At 47.8% G+C, this 13479-nt stretch overlaps 1 protein-coding gene across 3 annotated transcripts in view; it reads right to left on the bottom strand.

Annotated features, from left to right (window-relative positions):
* Positions 1 to 493: 493 nt before the first annotated feature.
* Tgfbr2 (transforming growth factor beta receptor 2) overlaps positions 494 to 13479 on the bottom strand; it is an 87267-nt gene continuing 74281 nt past the window's right edge. Inside the window, exons 7-8 of one of the 3 annotated variants that reach the window (XM_031345648.1) lie at positions 5726 to 5853; positions 494 to 3267 (exon numbers count right to left, since the gene is read on the bottom strand). In XM_031345648.1, the coding sequence (XP_031201508.1) occupies positions 3088 to 3267; positions 5726 to 5853 (308 nt within the window). In that variant the 3' untranslated portion in view covers positions 494 to 3087. The remainder of the gene's footprint in view (positions 3268 to 5725; positions 5854 to 13479) is intronic. The other 2 variants (XM_031345647.1, XM_031345646.1) reach the window with 2 other exon arrangements.

A 13479-nucleotide genomic window follows, 5' to 3' on the forward strand; every position in this document is an offset into this window, starting at 1 on the left:
AAGATGGGGCCTGTTGCCGTATCCTCTCCCAGAAGCAGGGGTCATCAGACCCTTCCCTTAGAACCCGTCCACTCCTTTCCATACCTTCCTCCCAGGTGTATGTCATTCTGAACAAGCTGCAAGTGATTCCATGGTCTCAGGATGAGCTAGAGTGGATGTGCAGAGGGAGGCTAACAGAGCGGGCCTCAGTCTATGCAGCTATAGGGAACTTAGCAATCTTGTGGGGGTGATTCACACCCCAAGAACTGACACTGTACCAGACTCTGTTAGTGAGCATGACAACTCGTTTGCTCAACCAGGGGGACTTGGATGGAATCATTACTTTGTTCTGTCCCTGGTACCATAATCTGAGGTGATCGGACATGGCACATCTGCCCAGGGAAATGCACTCACAACACTGCGGAACAGTCCAAAAGGACGTTTCCTGCCACGCTGAAGAATAATCTGGTGTGTACAGTGGGTTTAGTAACTGAGATAGCAACACGAGGCAAGGTTGTCTGCGGACTTTGGATTTATTTGATCCATTTTTATTAATATAAAAGACAAACACCGCATAGATTGAAAATAAGTGCTTTAGGTTTTGATATAAAATGAATATTGTGCATTCACATTCCTATTTTAATACATGAGTATGGCTGAAGTGTTCAATAAAAGAATAAAACCTTCCCTTTATGCAGAGTAGTGAACAAGAGTCAACAGTTTTAGGAATGACAGCGATGCTATTCCTTGGTCTTTTTCTTGAATAAAGAAAAGAAATGACATAAACAAAACAAGCCACAGTAACACGACACCATATTCCAGTTTCTGATGATGACCCGGAAGTGAAGTCGCTTTTGAATCCCAGAAATCCCACTAGCGGGCCAGCATTCTGTAAATTTACCGCTAGAGGGCGCTGAACAACAGCTACTGGGTTAGCACTGGCAAGCCCAAAGGAGCAAGTGAGTTTGGAGTTTTTCGCGGTGTTCGAAGCCCACTTTCACAGGACAGAGCACATAGATTTTTGTCCCACCCCCAACTTGACCATGTTGACCAGGCAGAAGAAAAGACCCCTCGATGGTCCTCCAATCACGTTCCTATTTGGTTGAAAGTAAGTCACTTCAAAACCACAATTTCTTAAAAAGACTTTGGTTTGCAACATCCACATTTGTTGGGAGGTTAACAAGCTCCCTATTAAAGCTCATTCTCTGCTCTCATCCAAGTGGACACAGATTCCCTGTTGCTACATGGGGCTTCTGTGTGACCCCTGTTCAAATAATGCACTTGTAATTTCTGCTCAGGTTAGGACCATGCAGAGACCAGTAGCCATAAGGAAAGACTTTAGAGCAGAAGGGTCCCCTTGCAGAGGCAGATGAAACTTAATATATGCATACAAAGAGACCTGGCCTAATGAGGTCACACACAGGAGGTCTCCTGATGTCCAATTTACGTCAGTTTCAAATCATAATGTCAGATAAGTTATGTGCAATCCAATCTGTTCCCAGAGCAAGGTGAAATGAAGGCACATTTCTAGTGTGTGCACCTCTGTGAGGGTGTTCATGGGTGCATATGTGATGGAGATCAGATATTCCTCAGGGTGCTGCAATGACAAGGGTGTCCCACTGAACCTGGCTTTTGTCCTGGGTTCTGGGGGATTGAACTCAGGCCCTCTTGCTTGTGAGGCAACCATTTTTACTTGCTGATCTATCTCTCCATGCTCACGAATGCACTTTGCTTACAATGAATCCTGACTAGAAGCAGCTTTCATTTCCAGCCTGGGAAGTCTGGAGGCTTAGTGAGAAGTGAGGCAGCTCCATCCTTACCTTCTTCCTGTAGATGATGCCACCTGGGATCGGAGCTAGGAGCCACCTCCTCTGCTTAGTGGGGAATCTAGGTTTTTCTGCAACCTCCCAAATACTTCAATAGAAGCTCGACTAACTCTTTTGATGGTGTGCTGACTGAGGAAATGAGGATTCAAAGTGTCCCCGGACACAGATGTACAGTGTGGGCAGTGTGTGCCATTCAAATTCTGCCTGCCTCTTGGGAAATGGAACCCTCTGGTGTTGCCATGGCAAGCTGGAAGCTCCAGCAGCAGAGCCACAAAAATTAACCACAACGAGCCTCGGGGGCTGGATGGAGGGTGTGCCATGTTCAAAACACCGACAAAGGATACTTGCTGGGAACAAATAACAGTAACTTATGTGCAGGAAGGAATCAAAGAACTCAATCTTATTGGTAGATGGTGGGTCAATTTCATGGGTAGGGAACTATCTTCTTTGATTTTGGTAGTCTGTAAAAGCAGAAAGATGGGGGTCACGGTTCAAGGCTAAGTCAGAAGGTTCACAAGTCAGACGTGGAGTTTGAATGTCAAAGACAACAATCAAGAGAAGTAAAGACACATGGGAGACCCTGGGACCTAGTGCTGGGCTGGAATTCAGCTCCCTGGTCCATAAAGGACCCTACGGTAGAGGGTAACTATTGCAAAATCAAAGTGTTTTGTGGCCAAAGCAGACTGCAAGGCATGGATCCTTCTCGTACAATTGTGCCCCCCAACCCTGCGTCAGGGGATCATTGCTTGTGTGACTATCAAGTGCTAATGTCATCCCGAGTCCCTTCTGCTCCATTCCAGAGCTCTCCAATAAAAACTAATTCCCCGGGGACATTTGATCGTTTTCTTTGTCTCCTTGCAGAGTATGGCTATATATAGAGAGATATAGACATATAGATATATAGATATATATAAAACATAGCTATTCATATTTACATACAGGCATTAATAAAGTGCAAACGTTATTGGCTGTTGTAAAAATCAATCTCATTTCCTGAGGAGGTGCTAGCACAGCTTATGCCATGACAACATCCAAGGCATAGGTTGCTCTCTGTCACTCATCCCTCGCCGCTGCCGCCACCGCCACCGCCACTGCTGCTGCTATGGTTGCTGCTCCTGCTGCTGCTGCTGCTGCCGCTGCTGCGGCTAACATGGAGCAGCTACTGGGGTAGAAGGGAGCAAGTCCTTGGTTTTCCAGAAGCATCGGTCAGGAAAGCATCCTGCTGCCTCTGATCTTTGGTTAAAGGACTTCTGGAGGCTTGGCCCAGCCTGCCCAGAGAAAGCTATTTGGTAGTGTTCAGTGAGCCATCTTCTGGAATCTTCTCCTGGGAGCAGCTCCTCCCAGAGAGTCTCTCCGGATGCTCCAGCTCACTGAAGCGCTCTGCCACACACTGGGCTGTGAGACGGGCCTCGGGGTCATGGTCCCAGCATTCGGTCAGTGTCTCACACACGATCTGGATGCCCTGCAGAGGAAAGGAGGGGGGTCCCCCAAGGGCACCGTCAGAGGGTGGTCTCCATGGAATTAGTATCAATGCATCATTATCAAGGTCCACAGTTCAGAATAAGGCTCACTCTTTCTATGTGTTCATGGGTATGTGGGTCAAAGGTCATCACCAGCTGTCTTCCTCTTTGAGACAAGCTTTCTCTTTGAGTCTGGGGCTCACTGATTTGGGCTCCTTCTGTGCCTTTTCCTTTTGTGCTCGTCTTACAGGATGACATCATGGCCCCCAGGTTTTTACATGGGTACTGGGGATTCCAACTCAGGTCCTCAATCTCACTTTCAAATTAGCTTGACTAATAGAACCGTCTCTCCAGTGCCTAGGATCTACTCTTGGTGGCAGACATTGTATAGAATATAACAGATATACCCATTACAGGGTCTGAAGGACTCCTGTTCCCCCACTTTAGGCTGGGCCCTCTCTTTCCCTTGCCTCTTTCATGGCCTCTGGAGATTTTCCTCTCTCAGACTGTAACCGAGCTGGCTCATAGATACCCTTCTGTTTGGACGGAGCTGGACACCCAAGTCCAGAGTGCGACAGGCATTAACCTAGGCTCATTTAGTAAAGCCTATCTTTCATAGAATGACTTACAAGTTGCTTCCAGAACTGCCTAGGGTGACTCACATACCCCTGTCATCTCTGTTGACATTAAGCTAGGCCCTCTGACATGGCTGTCTTTGCATGCCAAATCTGCCTGACTGTAAAATATTTCAAAGGAGGTTCTCCCCAACATAACCCCACTCCTTGAACCTCACTCCCAAGCATGAGAGCCTGCTAGAACAGCAAAGCACTCTATCTTAGCTGGGTTTCATTTTGTGTCAAGAATGTCTTTCTTAATGTTTCGAGTTCTTTCAGAAAATAAGAAGGTAAGTGACTAGTCTGAGATGTGGAAATAAGATTAGCTCCTTCCTTGTGGAGGTCAGCATTGCCTCTGGTGATCTCCATACAGCTGGCAAAGATACATCTAACACTCTTCGTGGAGAGTTGGTGTTTGCCTGGCAATACCCACAACTTTCACAACTTCTGGGGAGTCTCCCCTCCCTGCCCCCAGTTCTTGATGTGGGATTAATTGCGTAATTCACCTAACTGATGGTATTGATTGATGGCCCTGTTAAGAGTAGAGTGTTATTGTTGCTATACCAGAAACATTTATTTTGTTCTGACACAGTAATTACAGGCTGTAAATTAAATTAAATATTAAGCATTACCTTGAAATCAATAGGGCAACAAATCTCATTAAGAGAAAAAAATGTATTATGCAAATTCTTTCCAGAATTTTATCATAATGAATAATGACTTCATTAAGAGAACTTTATAGGAGAGACTTCAAGAGATGGTGGCAGAGTTTCAATGGAGCATACCATTCCTGCGCCTCCTAAATCCTGAGTTTCTACAAACAGCCTTGCATTTTTAGAACCAAAGACGATTTGCCTGAGACTCCGGTGAATACCCTGACCCCAGGAAGCCCGGTTCACCTACTCCCTGATCACAAGCCTGGCTCTGGGCCAGGGCTGCTCTAAGCAGACTTCCTGCCCCATTTGTCTTCCTGGTTGTGCCTGACTTGCTGTTTCTGGCTCTCCTTTGAACTTCCCTTGCCTTGAGGCAGACCTATCCAGCCATGGTCTGCAAGGATGGAGAACTTCATCTGAAGGAGCCATAAAGGGCTTTGCTGGATGGAGAAGAATCGGGAAAACACCGTTCTAGCTCTTTCTTTACCGAGGCTTTCTCATGGCCATCACACCTGTGGGCAGCAGTCTCTCACTCACAACCTACCCTTTCTTTTCTCCTCAACCTTACTATGAGCAGCCTAACTTCTGGTTCTTGGGAAGAAATGACAGCGAGCTATGAGGATATCACTCAACAGGCTGCCCTGCCCCTCCTTCACCCGCAGGCTCCTCTGTTTGATTTCCTCTCCTTCATTGAGGTAAGCCAGCCTCCTCTTTCCCAAGCATGCTCACACACAGCTCCCCTTTCGCCTCCATGCACAGCCAGCACATATGAGCGCTCGGGCTACCTTTGCTTCCAACTGCTAAATTATTTCCTTCTGAGGTTGAAGGACTTCAGAGGCGCAGAGTCGAAGCCCAGAGGGAAGGAGGTGTAGTCTCCTTGTGCGAAGGCATGGGAGTTGACGGCAGACACAGCTAGCAACAGATCTTAACTCTGAATCCAGAGAGCTTGGGAAGGGTGCCCTACAGTGGTTATCTGAGCGCTCTCTGGGAATGCTGCATAAGCCTGCTGAATGCAACCTTGAGGCCAGAGTCATTCACTTATATTGGAATTTTCCTTACAAACACAAACCGAACAGAGTTACAGAGAACCAAGGGCTCTGCACTCAGAGTTAAGCTCCATCTCCCAGAATTCTCTGCTGCCTGCGAGCGGACGCCTCTGGACCTTCTGACCGTCCGAAGCCAGCCCTCCTTACCTGGTGGTTAAGCCAGAAGCTGGGGATTTCGGGCCGCCCTCGGTCTCTCAGCACACTATCTTTCATGCTCTCCACACAGGGGTGCTCCCGCACCTTGGAACCAAATGGGGGCTCATAATCTTTCACTTCTGTGAAGAGAACAGGCAGACACAGATGAGCATAGGGCACACACACAGCTGGCTGAGGGAAGTGTGCTTGGTGAGAGCCTGGCTGGGTAGGATGAGGGATCCGGTGGCAGAATGATCCTGCCGTTGCTAGAACACTTGTAATGGTGGTGGGTTAAAATAAGAAGGCAGGAGTGGTGTTGGAAGGATGGTGGGCAACAGTCCGCTGGTGATTGATTGTTCAACCCTTCTAGACATCATGCTAACAGCTGACACCTAGGGAATATGGCAGACAGGGACCCAGCTTTCCTATAAGGCAGGTATGCTCAGTTGGTGGGGAGGACACTTGATCTAAGGAGGGAAACAGATTATCATACATATCATGGTACATAGACACACTCACACAACAAACATACAAGCAAAATAATAAAAGTAAATAAATAAAACATTAAAATAAAATATTTTTTAAAGCTGTATGTATTATAAAGCTTCTGGCCCTCCATGGGACCTCAGCAATAAAACAGATTCAATAAACGGTGTTAAATTTCATGGGGACATTTGCCTTCCAAAGGAATGAAGTTCTGAAAGATGCTATAACCTGGATGGTTCCTGAAGACATTACTAAGAGAAGCAAGCCGGACACTAAAGGGGAGTATTGTGTGGTCCCCAGCAAAACTGGAGATGATTAGCCACTGGAGATTAGCCACTGGAGATTAGCCACTGGAGATTAGCCACTGGAGATTAGCCACTGGAGATTAGCCACTCTTATGAGGCACCGAGAGGGAGAACTGGGGAGACCTTCACAGTCAGCTGAGGAAACTCTTCCCTAATAAATCTTTTCATGGATTCACAGACTGGTGTCTCTGAGAGTGGGCCTGTTAGTATAGCCAGTTGAAAGCTGCCTTCGTAGTGCAAGGTCTCATCATCCTGGACCTGGGAAACTGAGGCCTGAGGAGCAGGAGTTCAGGGCCTGCCTGGGATACACTGGGAAGCTCTGTCCCCAAGAAGGCGAGCATGCCAAGCCAGGCGAGCATGCCTGCGGTGTGTGTGGAGCTCCAGGCCACACTGCTGGGTTTCCTTGTCTCCAGCACCGTGAGCCAAAAGAAAGCTTTCCTTTAGGGACCCAGCCTCAAGTACTGTATCGTGGCCATAGGAAGGGAGCGTTAAATCTCTTTGGAGCCAGACTCACGGAGATGAAGACCGAGTGGTGTTTCTCTGGGGTTAGGAGATGATTATTAGAGAGAGGGGAGAGAAATGTGGGTTTGGTGTTTATAATTGGCAGAGAGTTTCAGATGGAGAGAATGAGAAAGTTCTGGGGCTGGAGATGTGGCTCAGTGGCAGAGTGCTCACCTACCATGCATTAGGCCCTAGGTTCAAGTTCAATTCCCCACACCACGGACAGTGTGTGTGTGTGTGTGTGTGTGTGTATGTGTGTATGTGTATGTGTGTGTGTGTGTGTGTGTGTGTGTGAGAGAGAGAGAGAGAGAGAGAGAGAGAGACAGAGAGACAGAGAGAGACAGAGAGAGAGACAGACAGACAGACAGAGACAGAAACAGAGACAGAGACACTGAGAGACAACAGACCGGGAATAAACATTACTAGAGCTGAAGAGGAAGGCTGGGCTCCATCCCACATTTCCCCTAAAATATGCAGGATCTTTGGCCTTTAGTGTCAAGATAATTTTCTTTAATGAGCAAAGATTTTAGTAACTGCCTTCTGTGCTAAGAGCTGAAGAAGGTTTCATGGTAACATGGAATTTTAAAGAGGGGTAGCTTGTTTTTCCTTTTATTTTTCTATTTCATTTTCTCAGAAGCACATATATCTTTTATAGCCTCACCCCAGTAGAAAAGCTTTGTGGAATCTTATTTTATCACTTTCTTTGCTGACTGATTTTTTTTTAAAAAAAAAAATTCTCATTTGTTCTTTGAAATTTTTGTACATTTATACCTCTATTTTGATGATATCCATCCACCACCTTCCTCTACTTCTCTCTAGTGCCCTCCCCCTAATTTTACATTCTCCTTTTTTATTATCAATAATACCCAGGGTATTTTTATAGCTAATTTTCATAGATTTTTTAAAAATTTTTCTCTCATATATTTTAGAATGTAATTGCATTTATGACATTGAGACAAACACACATCCTTTTTCTCCCCCTTTTACTTTAAGCACCCAAATAATTTATCTACATGGGTGTTAGGGTAAATTCTGAAATCTGATTTTTGGTACATAAACTGCTTTTTTCTCCCATTCCCTATCCTCCATCAGCATCAATCCTGAGGCTCAAGATTGGGGCAGTATTTTCTGTCATTCCTTTCTCGGCTTGGTGCTTTCAACTTTGCTTTATACATAACAGGCATCCAGTAAATCCAAATTGATGGTTTCAAGCAAAAGCTGAAGCCCAGAGAGCGTGCTTCAAATGAGACACCACACTCATCTCCAATACTTCCTACAGAATGAATGGAGTGGCTCGAGGTACCTCCATCTTCCCTTCCAAATTATCTCGTGGCCCAATTCAACCAAAGAGCATATTTCCTTGTTGTCCTGTCCCAAGATAGGACAAGATATCATGGAATTTTCGTGAGTTATCAGTTACTCATTAGATACTGTATAGGACCACAGACTCTCCATTTCTCTTTGACAGCTCTTACAGGTGTGTTTCCTGCCTGACTAGACACCCTCTACCAAGCTAAGAACTCTAGACAGGCTCAAGCGTTGCCCATAGGCCTCACTCTTCCCCCATCTCTGCAGAATTACCCTGGGCTGATGGAATGACCCCAGTCTGGAGATGCCAGGACATGACAGCTACCTGCCATGGGCAGCCATGTCATAAAGCAAAGTAGTCCAATCCTCTTCTGGCCTCTGCAAGCCTCTCTTAGAGCCTCTGCAGGGCAAGAGTGAGGCCAGGCTTTGTGTGGATTCTAAGTCATGGCTCAGCTTCTTCTCCCTGATTGTTCCCACTTCTCTTCCTTCCTTTCCATGAGACATGCTCCTCCATGAATAATACCTCCCCCAATCTTCCTGTCAGCTCCTCCTTCTGGCAATACTGGCCCAAGACATCGGCCCAGTAAGATCTTTCTTTCTCTTTTGGCTTCTGTCTGCTCAACAGCGCCACCTGAAGAGGAGTGCCACTCTACTCCTGGGGGTGGGGCTTGCAGGTGCTTAGAACTTCCCAGCATCATGGTGGTCTGATGAAGTGTTTTGTCATTTTTGGAAAGCTTTCTTGCTCTCTCCTTCCCAGGCCGCACTTCAGAGAGTGCTCCAGGAACCGCAGCTCTCCTTCCCATGCTTAGAAACAACAGAGCAATACACTGTACCACAGAGAAGAAAATATCAGGAGGACACCCAAGCCCACTGACCACCCCATGGCTGACAGGCTGGGAGAAGAAAGACAACATTTGTATAGTTGAGTTATTAACTACAGTCAGCCCATTCCACTCCAAGTTCTAACCCTCAAAGTCATCTGGGAAAAAAAAACGAACTTCATTTTCATTTTCAAAGTCAACTTCATTTTCATCTTGATCAGACTTAGAATCCCCTAGGACTCACACACCTGGGTGTGCTCCTGAGTTTCTGGGAGGACAGAGCTCCCCACGCTGAATGTGTGCAACACCGTTCAATGGACTGCAATCAAAAAGTAAGCAAAAAGCCTCCAAGGAGAAACGCAGTTGAGTAAGTACGTTCCCTCCTAGCTTCACGGCTATGAACAGGCAACGTGACCAGCAGCCACCTCATGCTTCTGTATCCATGACTGGCTGTACCCTAAAACTAAGAGCCTAAACGAACCCTTCCTTTCTTAAGCTGTTTTGGTCACGGCTGACAATCACAGCACTTACTTTAATGTTTCAACTCGGTACGGACCAAAGGAGACTTCTGTAAAGCCATGGGAGAAGGTGGCTGCCGAGAGCCTCAGCTCGAAGCTGAAGTCATGGATGCTCCCGTGGGAGAGGAGAGGAGGCCTAATTTATTCTCAAAGCAAGGGGAAGCCTTAACTGAGTTCCCTTCGTTTTGCCTGAGACCTTGGGACCTGTGAGACTTCCTGTGCTCTAAAAGGATACAAAGCCTGCTTCCTCTCCTTGGCCAAAAGGGGGAAAGAGGGGGTCAAGGGTCACTCGTCTGCAAGGCAGTCTCTGGCAGAGAGTGGCTCTCTGTGCCACACGGGGAGGATCTGAGAGCTTTGCTGCCCTTTAAATGTAACATGGAAAAATGGGATGGGGACAAAAAGTGTCATGTGACCTAAACCAGCAGGTGCCCGTCCCTTGGAAATGACCTCTCAAGAGGGTACTGTGGCGCATGCCAGTCATCTCAGCACAGGGAGGCTGAGGCAAGGGGGTGGCATGGATCCGAAGTCAACTAGGGCTGTGCAGTGACCTTCAGGCCAACAGTCAGCGCTACAGAGTGAGATCCCATCTCAAAAACAGTTCAGTCAGTCAGTCAACTACCTCCCAGGTTAGGAGTGGGAAGAAGATTTGAAGCACACACACATCTGCAGTTGTTAAGTAATTAATTAATTAGTAATTGCCATGGTACACTTGTGGCGGTCAGAGGACACCTTTGGGGAGTTGTTCATTCTTTTCCTTCTACCACACGGGTCCTGGGACTTGAACTCAAGAGCCCAGGCCTGGTAGCTGGGGTCTCCACTTCCTCAGCCATCTCCGATCCCTGTGCACACATTTCAAGCCAACTTCTCCTGAATGCTACCATTGCCCAATCTATGCCTCCATAGCAGATAACAAGACAGGCTTAATATTTTTGTCTTACCACGGATTCTGTTGATTCTCCTTTGTCTAGTCTCTTCCCTCATTTTGAACACCCTGGTCCTGACCTTTCACCTCTCTTCTCCTACAAGGTGTGCCCAGAGGGCTCACACTTGGCTCTGTGTGTACCTGCCACGTAGCCAATACACCCAGTGTCTGTTCTGGACCCTAGAGTACAGGTACTGGCCACTACTTCCATGGCTCTTCGGGGAATCCTATTTGCTGTTCTCTAAGCCCCCATGGGAACCTGGGAACATGAACATGGGGAGGTTTTCTAACTGTTCCTCACTTCTAAATTTCCTTCAAGTTTCAAGAGATGTTCACCTTGACCCTGAATGAGAGGGCAGACTCCTGAGTTAAAATCTGGACTCTGAGAAACAAGGTCAGAGGTCAGACCCCTGAGGGAGAAGGTTAGCAGACAGGGAGTCCTGCATTAGGGTGGTGGGCACCGGTGGCACTCTCATAGTCTGTACCGTAAAATCATCCTGAGGATGAGGCAGAACGTATGACTGGCAGAATATCGGTGGCCTGAGCCTTTGGGCTCCCAGCATCTCCCCACAGCCTGGAAGACCGCAGTGCTCAATCTACCTCGGTAAAGGAATCCCATCTGAACTCCTATTGACTCTGCTTACCTACTTATCTTTCATATTGCCGCTTAAGATAATTTAGAAAGTGCCCATGTTTAAACCCATGAAATTACTGAATGAAGGTTTCTAGAAAAATCCAATCTCTTCTCACCGCTGTGCCCCTGGGTCCCTCCACAAAGGTGGCTCCGGTGAGATTAAACGTGATTTCAATCATTACCTTACTGGCTATAAGTGAGCACTTCTCAGTCTACCTTTTCATAAAAGAGCAGGTGAGTTCAACAGGAGAGGCTCCAGCAAAACACTGCAGAAATGAATTACAGGAAAAATGAATCCCAGCAGGGCAGGTCTGGCCATAAAGCATTGCTATTAAAATCACTTAGCGGGGTGGTAAGATGGCCCAGTGGACAAAGGCATCCCCCGCCAGACCTGAAGACCTAAACTCCATCCCTGAGAGCACTGTGGTGGATGGAGAGAACCAACTCTTACAGGGTGTCCTCTGACCACCACAACAACCCATGACACATGTGTGCTGCCCCAACAAATAATGTCATAAAAACTTTAAAGTCACTTAGAGCCATTCCTTGTTCCCTCCTTATCTCGCCTTCAGAAGCTGCTCCTCAAATCTGCCCAGAGCAGGCCTAGGAACTACCCCTCCACCCCCACTGCCCACTGAGAACCTGACAAACGCCTCCCTCGCTGCCGACCTCTCCACCACAGGCTGGCTCCTTTAGGGATCTGCAGGATGGAGACACTTGGCAGCCTCTAAACAAGCTATGGAAAAATGACTTTTTAAAAAGACATCTCTCTGACTATCCCGATTTCCCTCCAGTGCACAAACACTTGTGTTCTGGCTTTGGGGAAGGTGGGGCTGGAGGTGGAGAGAGAACAGGACGGTCTCATTCCTCTAACCACAGGCACCGGAGGCGGTGGGGTTGGCATCCATCGTGCTGGAACGATGTTAACTCGGGGTTCCTCTGTGGGATCCAGGGTGCTCAGACTAAAGCAGACGTCTCCACACAGTCAAGCCAACCCCTGTGCCACCCTGAGAGTTCTTGGACGGAATGTCCCGTGCTCCCCACATTGCTCAAATCTCACCTCCTCTAAGAGAGCTCTGTGTTACACAAAACTCTTGTCCTTCCCTGCTCCCCGCAGCCCGGGCTGAGGACCAGCGGCCGCTCTTCCTGGCTTTCAGGAAGTCCAGCAGCCTCTCATAGGGAAATAGCCTGCTGCTCTCGGCATCACCACAGATCCGACTCCCCCCCTCCCCCCAGACAGCTGTGGCATTGCTTTGGCCATCAGCATCTGGCCCACAGCTGTTGTGGCTACAGTTGGACAGTGTCCCCCCCCAAGGCTGCGCTACTCTGATTTTATATCTACTTTCCAATGGTACTGCCTTGGAGTCCATTCAACACAAATGGTTTTCATCCCATAGTTTCTCCAAACCTCCTTCCCCTTTTCTTTCAGTTGGCCCATTGTTCTTTTGGGACTTCTTCAAGGAGAAGGAGCTGTCTGTGTCAAACCTTGGCTCACCGGTCACCTTGTACCAGCTTCTATTCAGAGGTCCAGGTGGCCAGGGATTGGGGTCGGTTCACATATGGGCCAACTCTGCCTGAGGATGAATACATATTGTGCCTGCTGTGTTCCCCAAAGGGAGCCTTGGACACCTCTTCATCCGCCTCCCACACACCACAGTGCAACCACTTGTCCAGACTCCAGGCCAACTGCCTGGCCTGGGACAGAGGCTCTTTGTAAAAGAGAACCAATCTCATGTCTGCCCCTGCCGAGCTGAACTCTCCTGCCTTCTCTCTACCAGAAAACAGTGGCACACCAACCTCGCTTTCATCTTCTCCTCCTCAAACAACCCAACTTCTCCTCAGCTTCCTTATGTGCCCTGAGATGCTCCAAGTGTCTGAGGTACCCACCACGGTAGTGTTACCTGTCCCCTACATCTGCTAGATTTTTCTTTCTAAAATGATTGGATCCACCTGTCCCTTGCTGGACATCAGATCTGCTGCTGACATGTCCTAGTTCCGCTCCTTCCGGGACCTGGTCCCTAGGGGCGAGGGAGCTTCTGGACCTGCTGCTCTTGTCAGATGTAGTACTACCTTCCTGACTGTCCAGTGACTGGGAGGCTGAGCCTAGGCAATCGTGAGGCTGCTGCTGCTGCTGCTGCGGGCTTGAGAGCAAGGCCTTGCCTCAAAACTAAAAGTGACCTCCCCCTGTTCCTCAGCAGGGAGAATAATGCCTGAGCATAAGAACCACTCCTTAGCTATCATCTGAGGGGGTGAATGAATGAGTGGATGAAT

This window comes from Mastomys coucha, unplaced genomic scaffold (genome assembly GCF_008632895.1).
Source record: "Mastomys coucha isolate ucsf_1 unplaced genomic scaffold, UCSF_Mcou_1 pScaffold23, whole genome shotgun sequence".
Classification (NCBI taxonomy): Eukaryota; Metazoa; Chordata; class Mammalia; order Rodentia; family Muridae; genus Mastomys; species Mastomys coucha.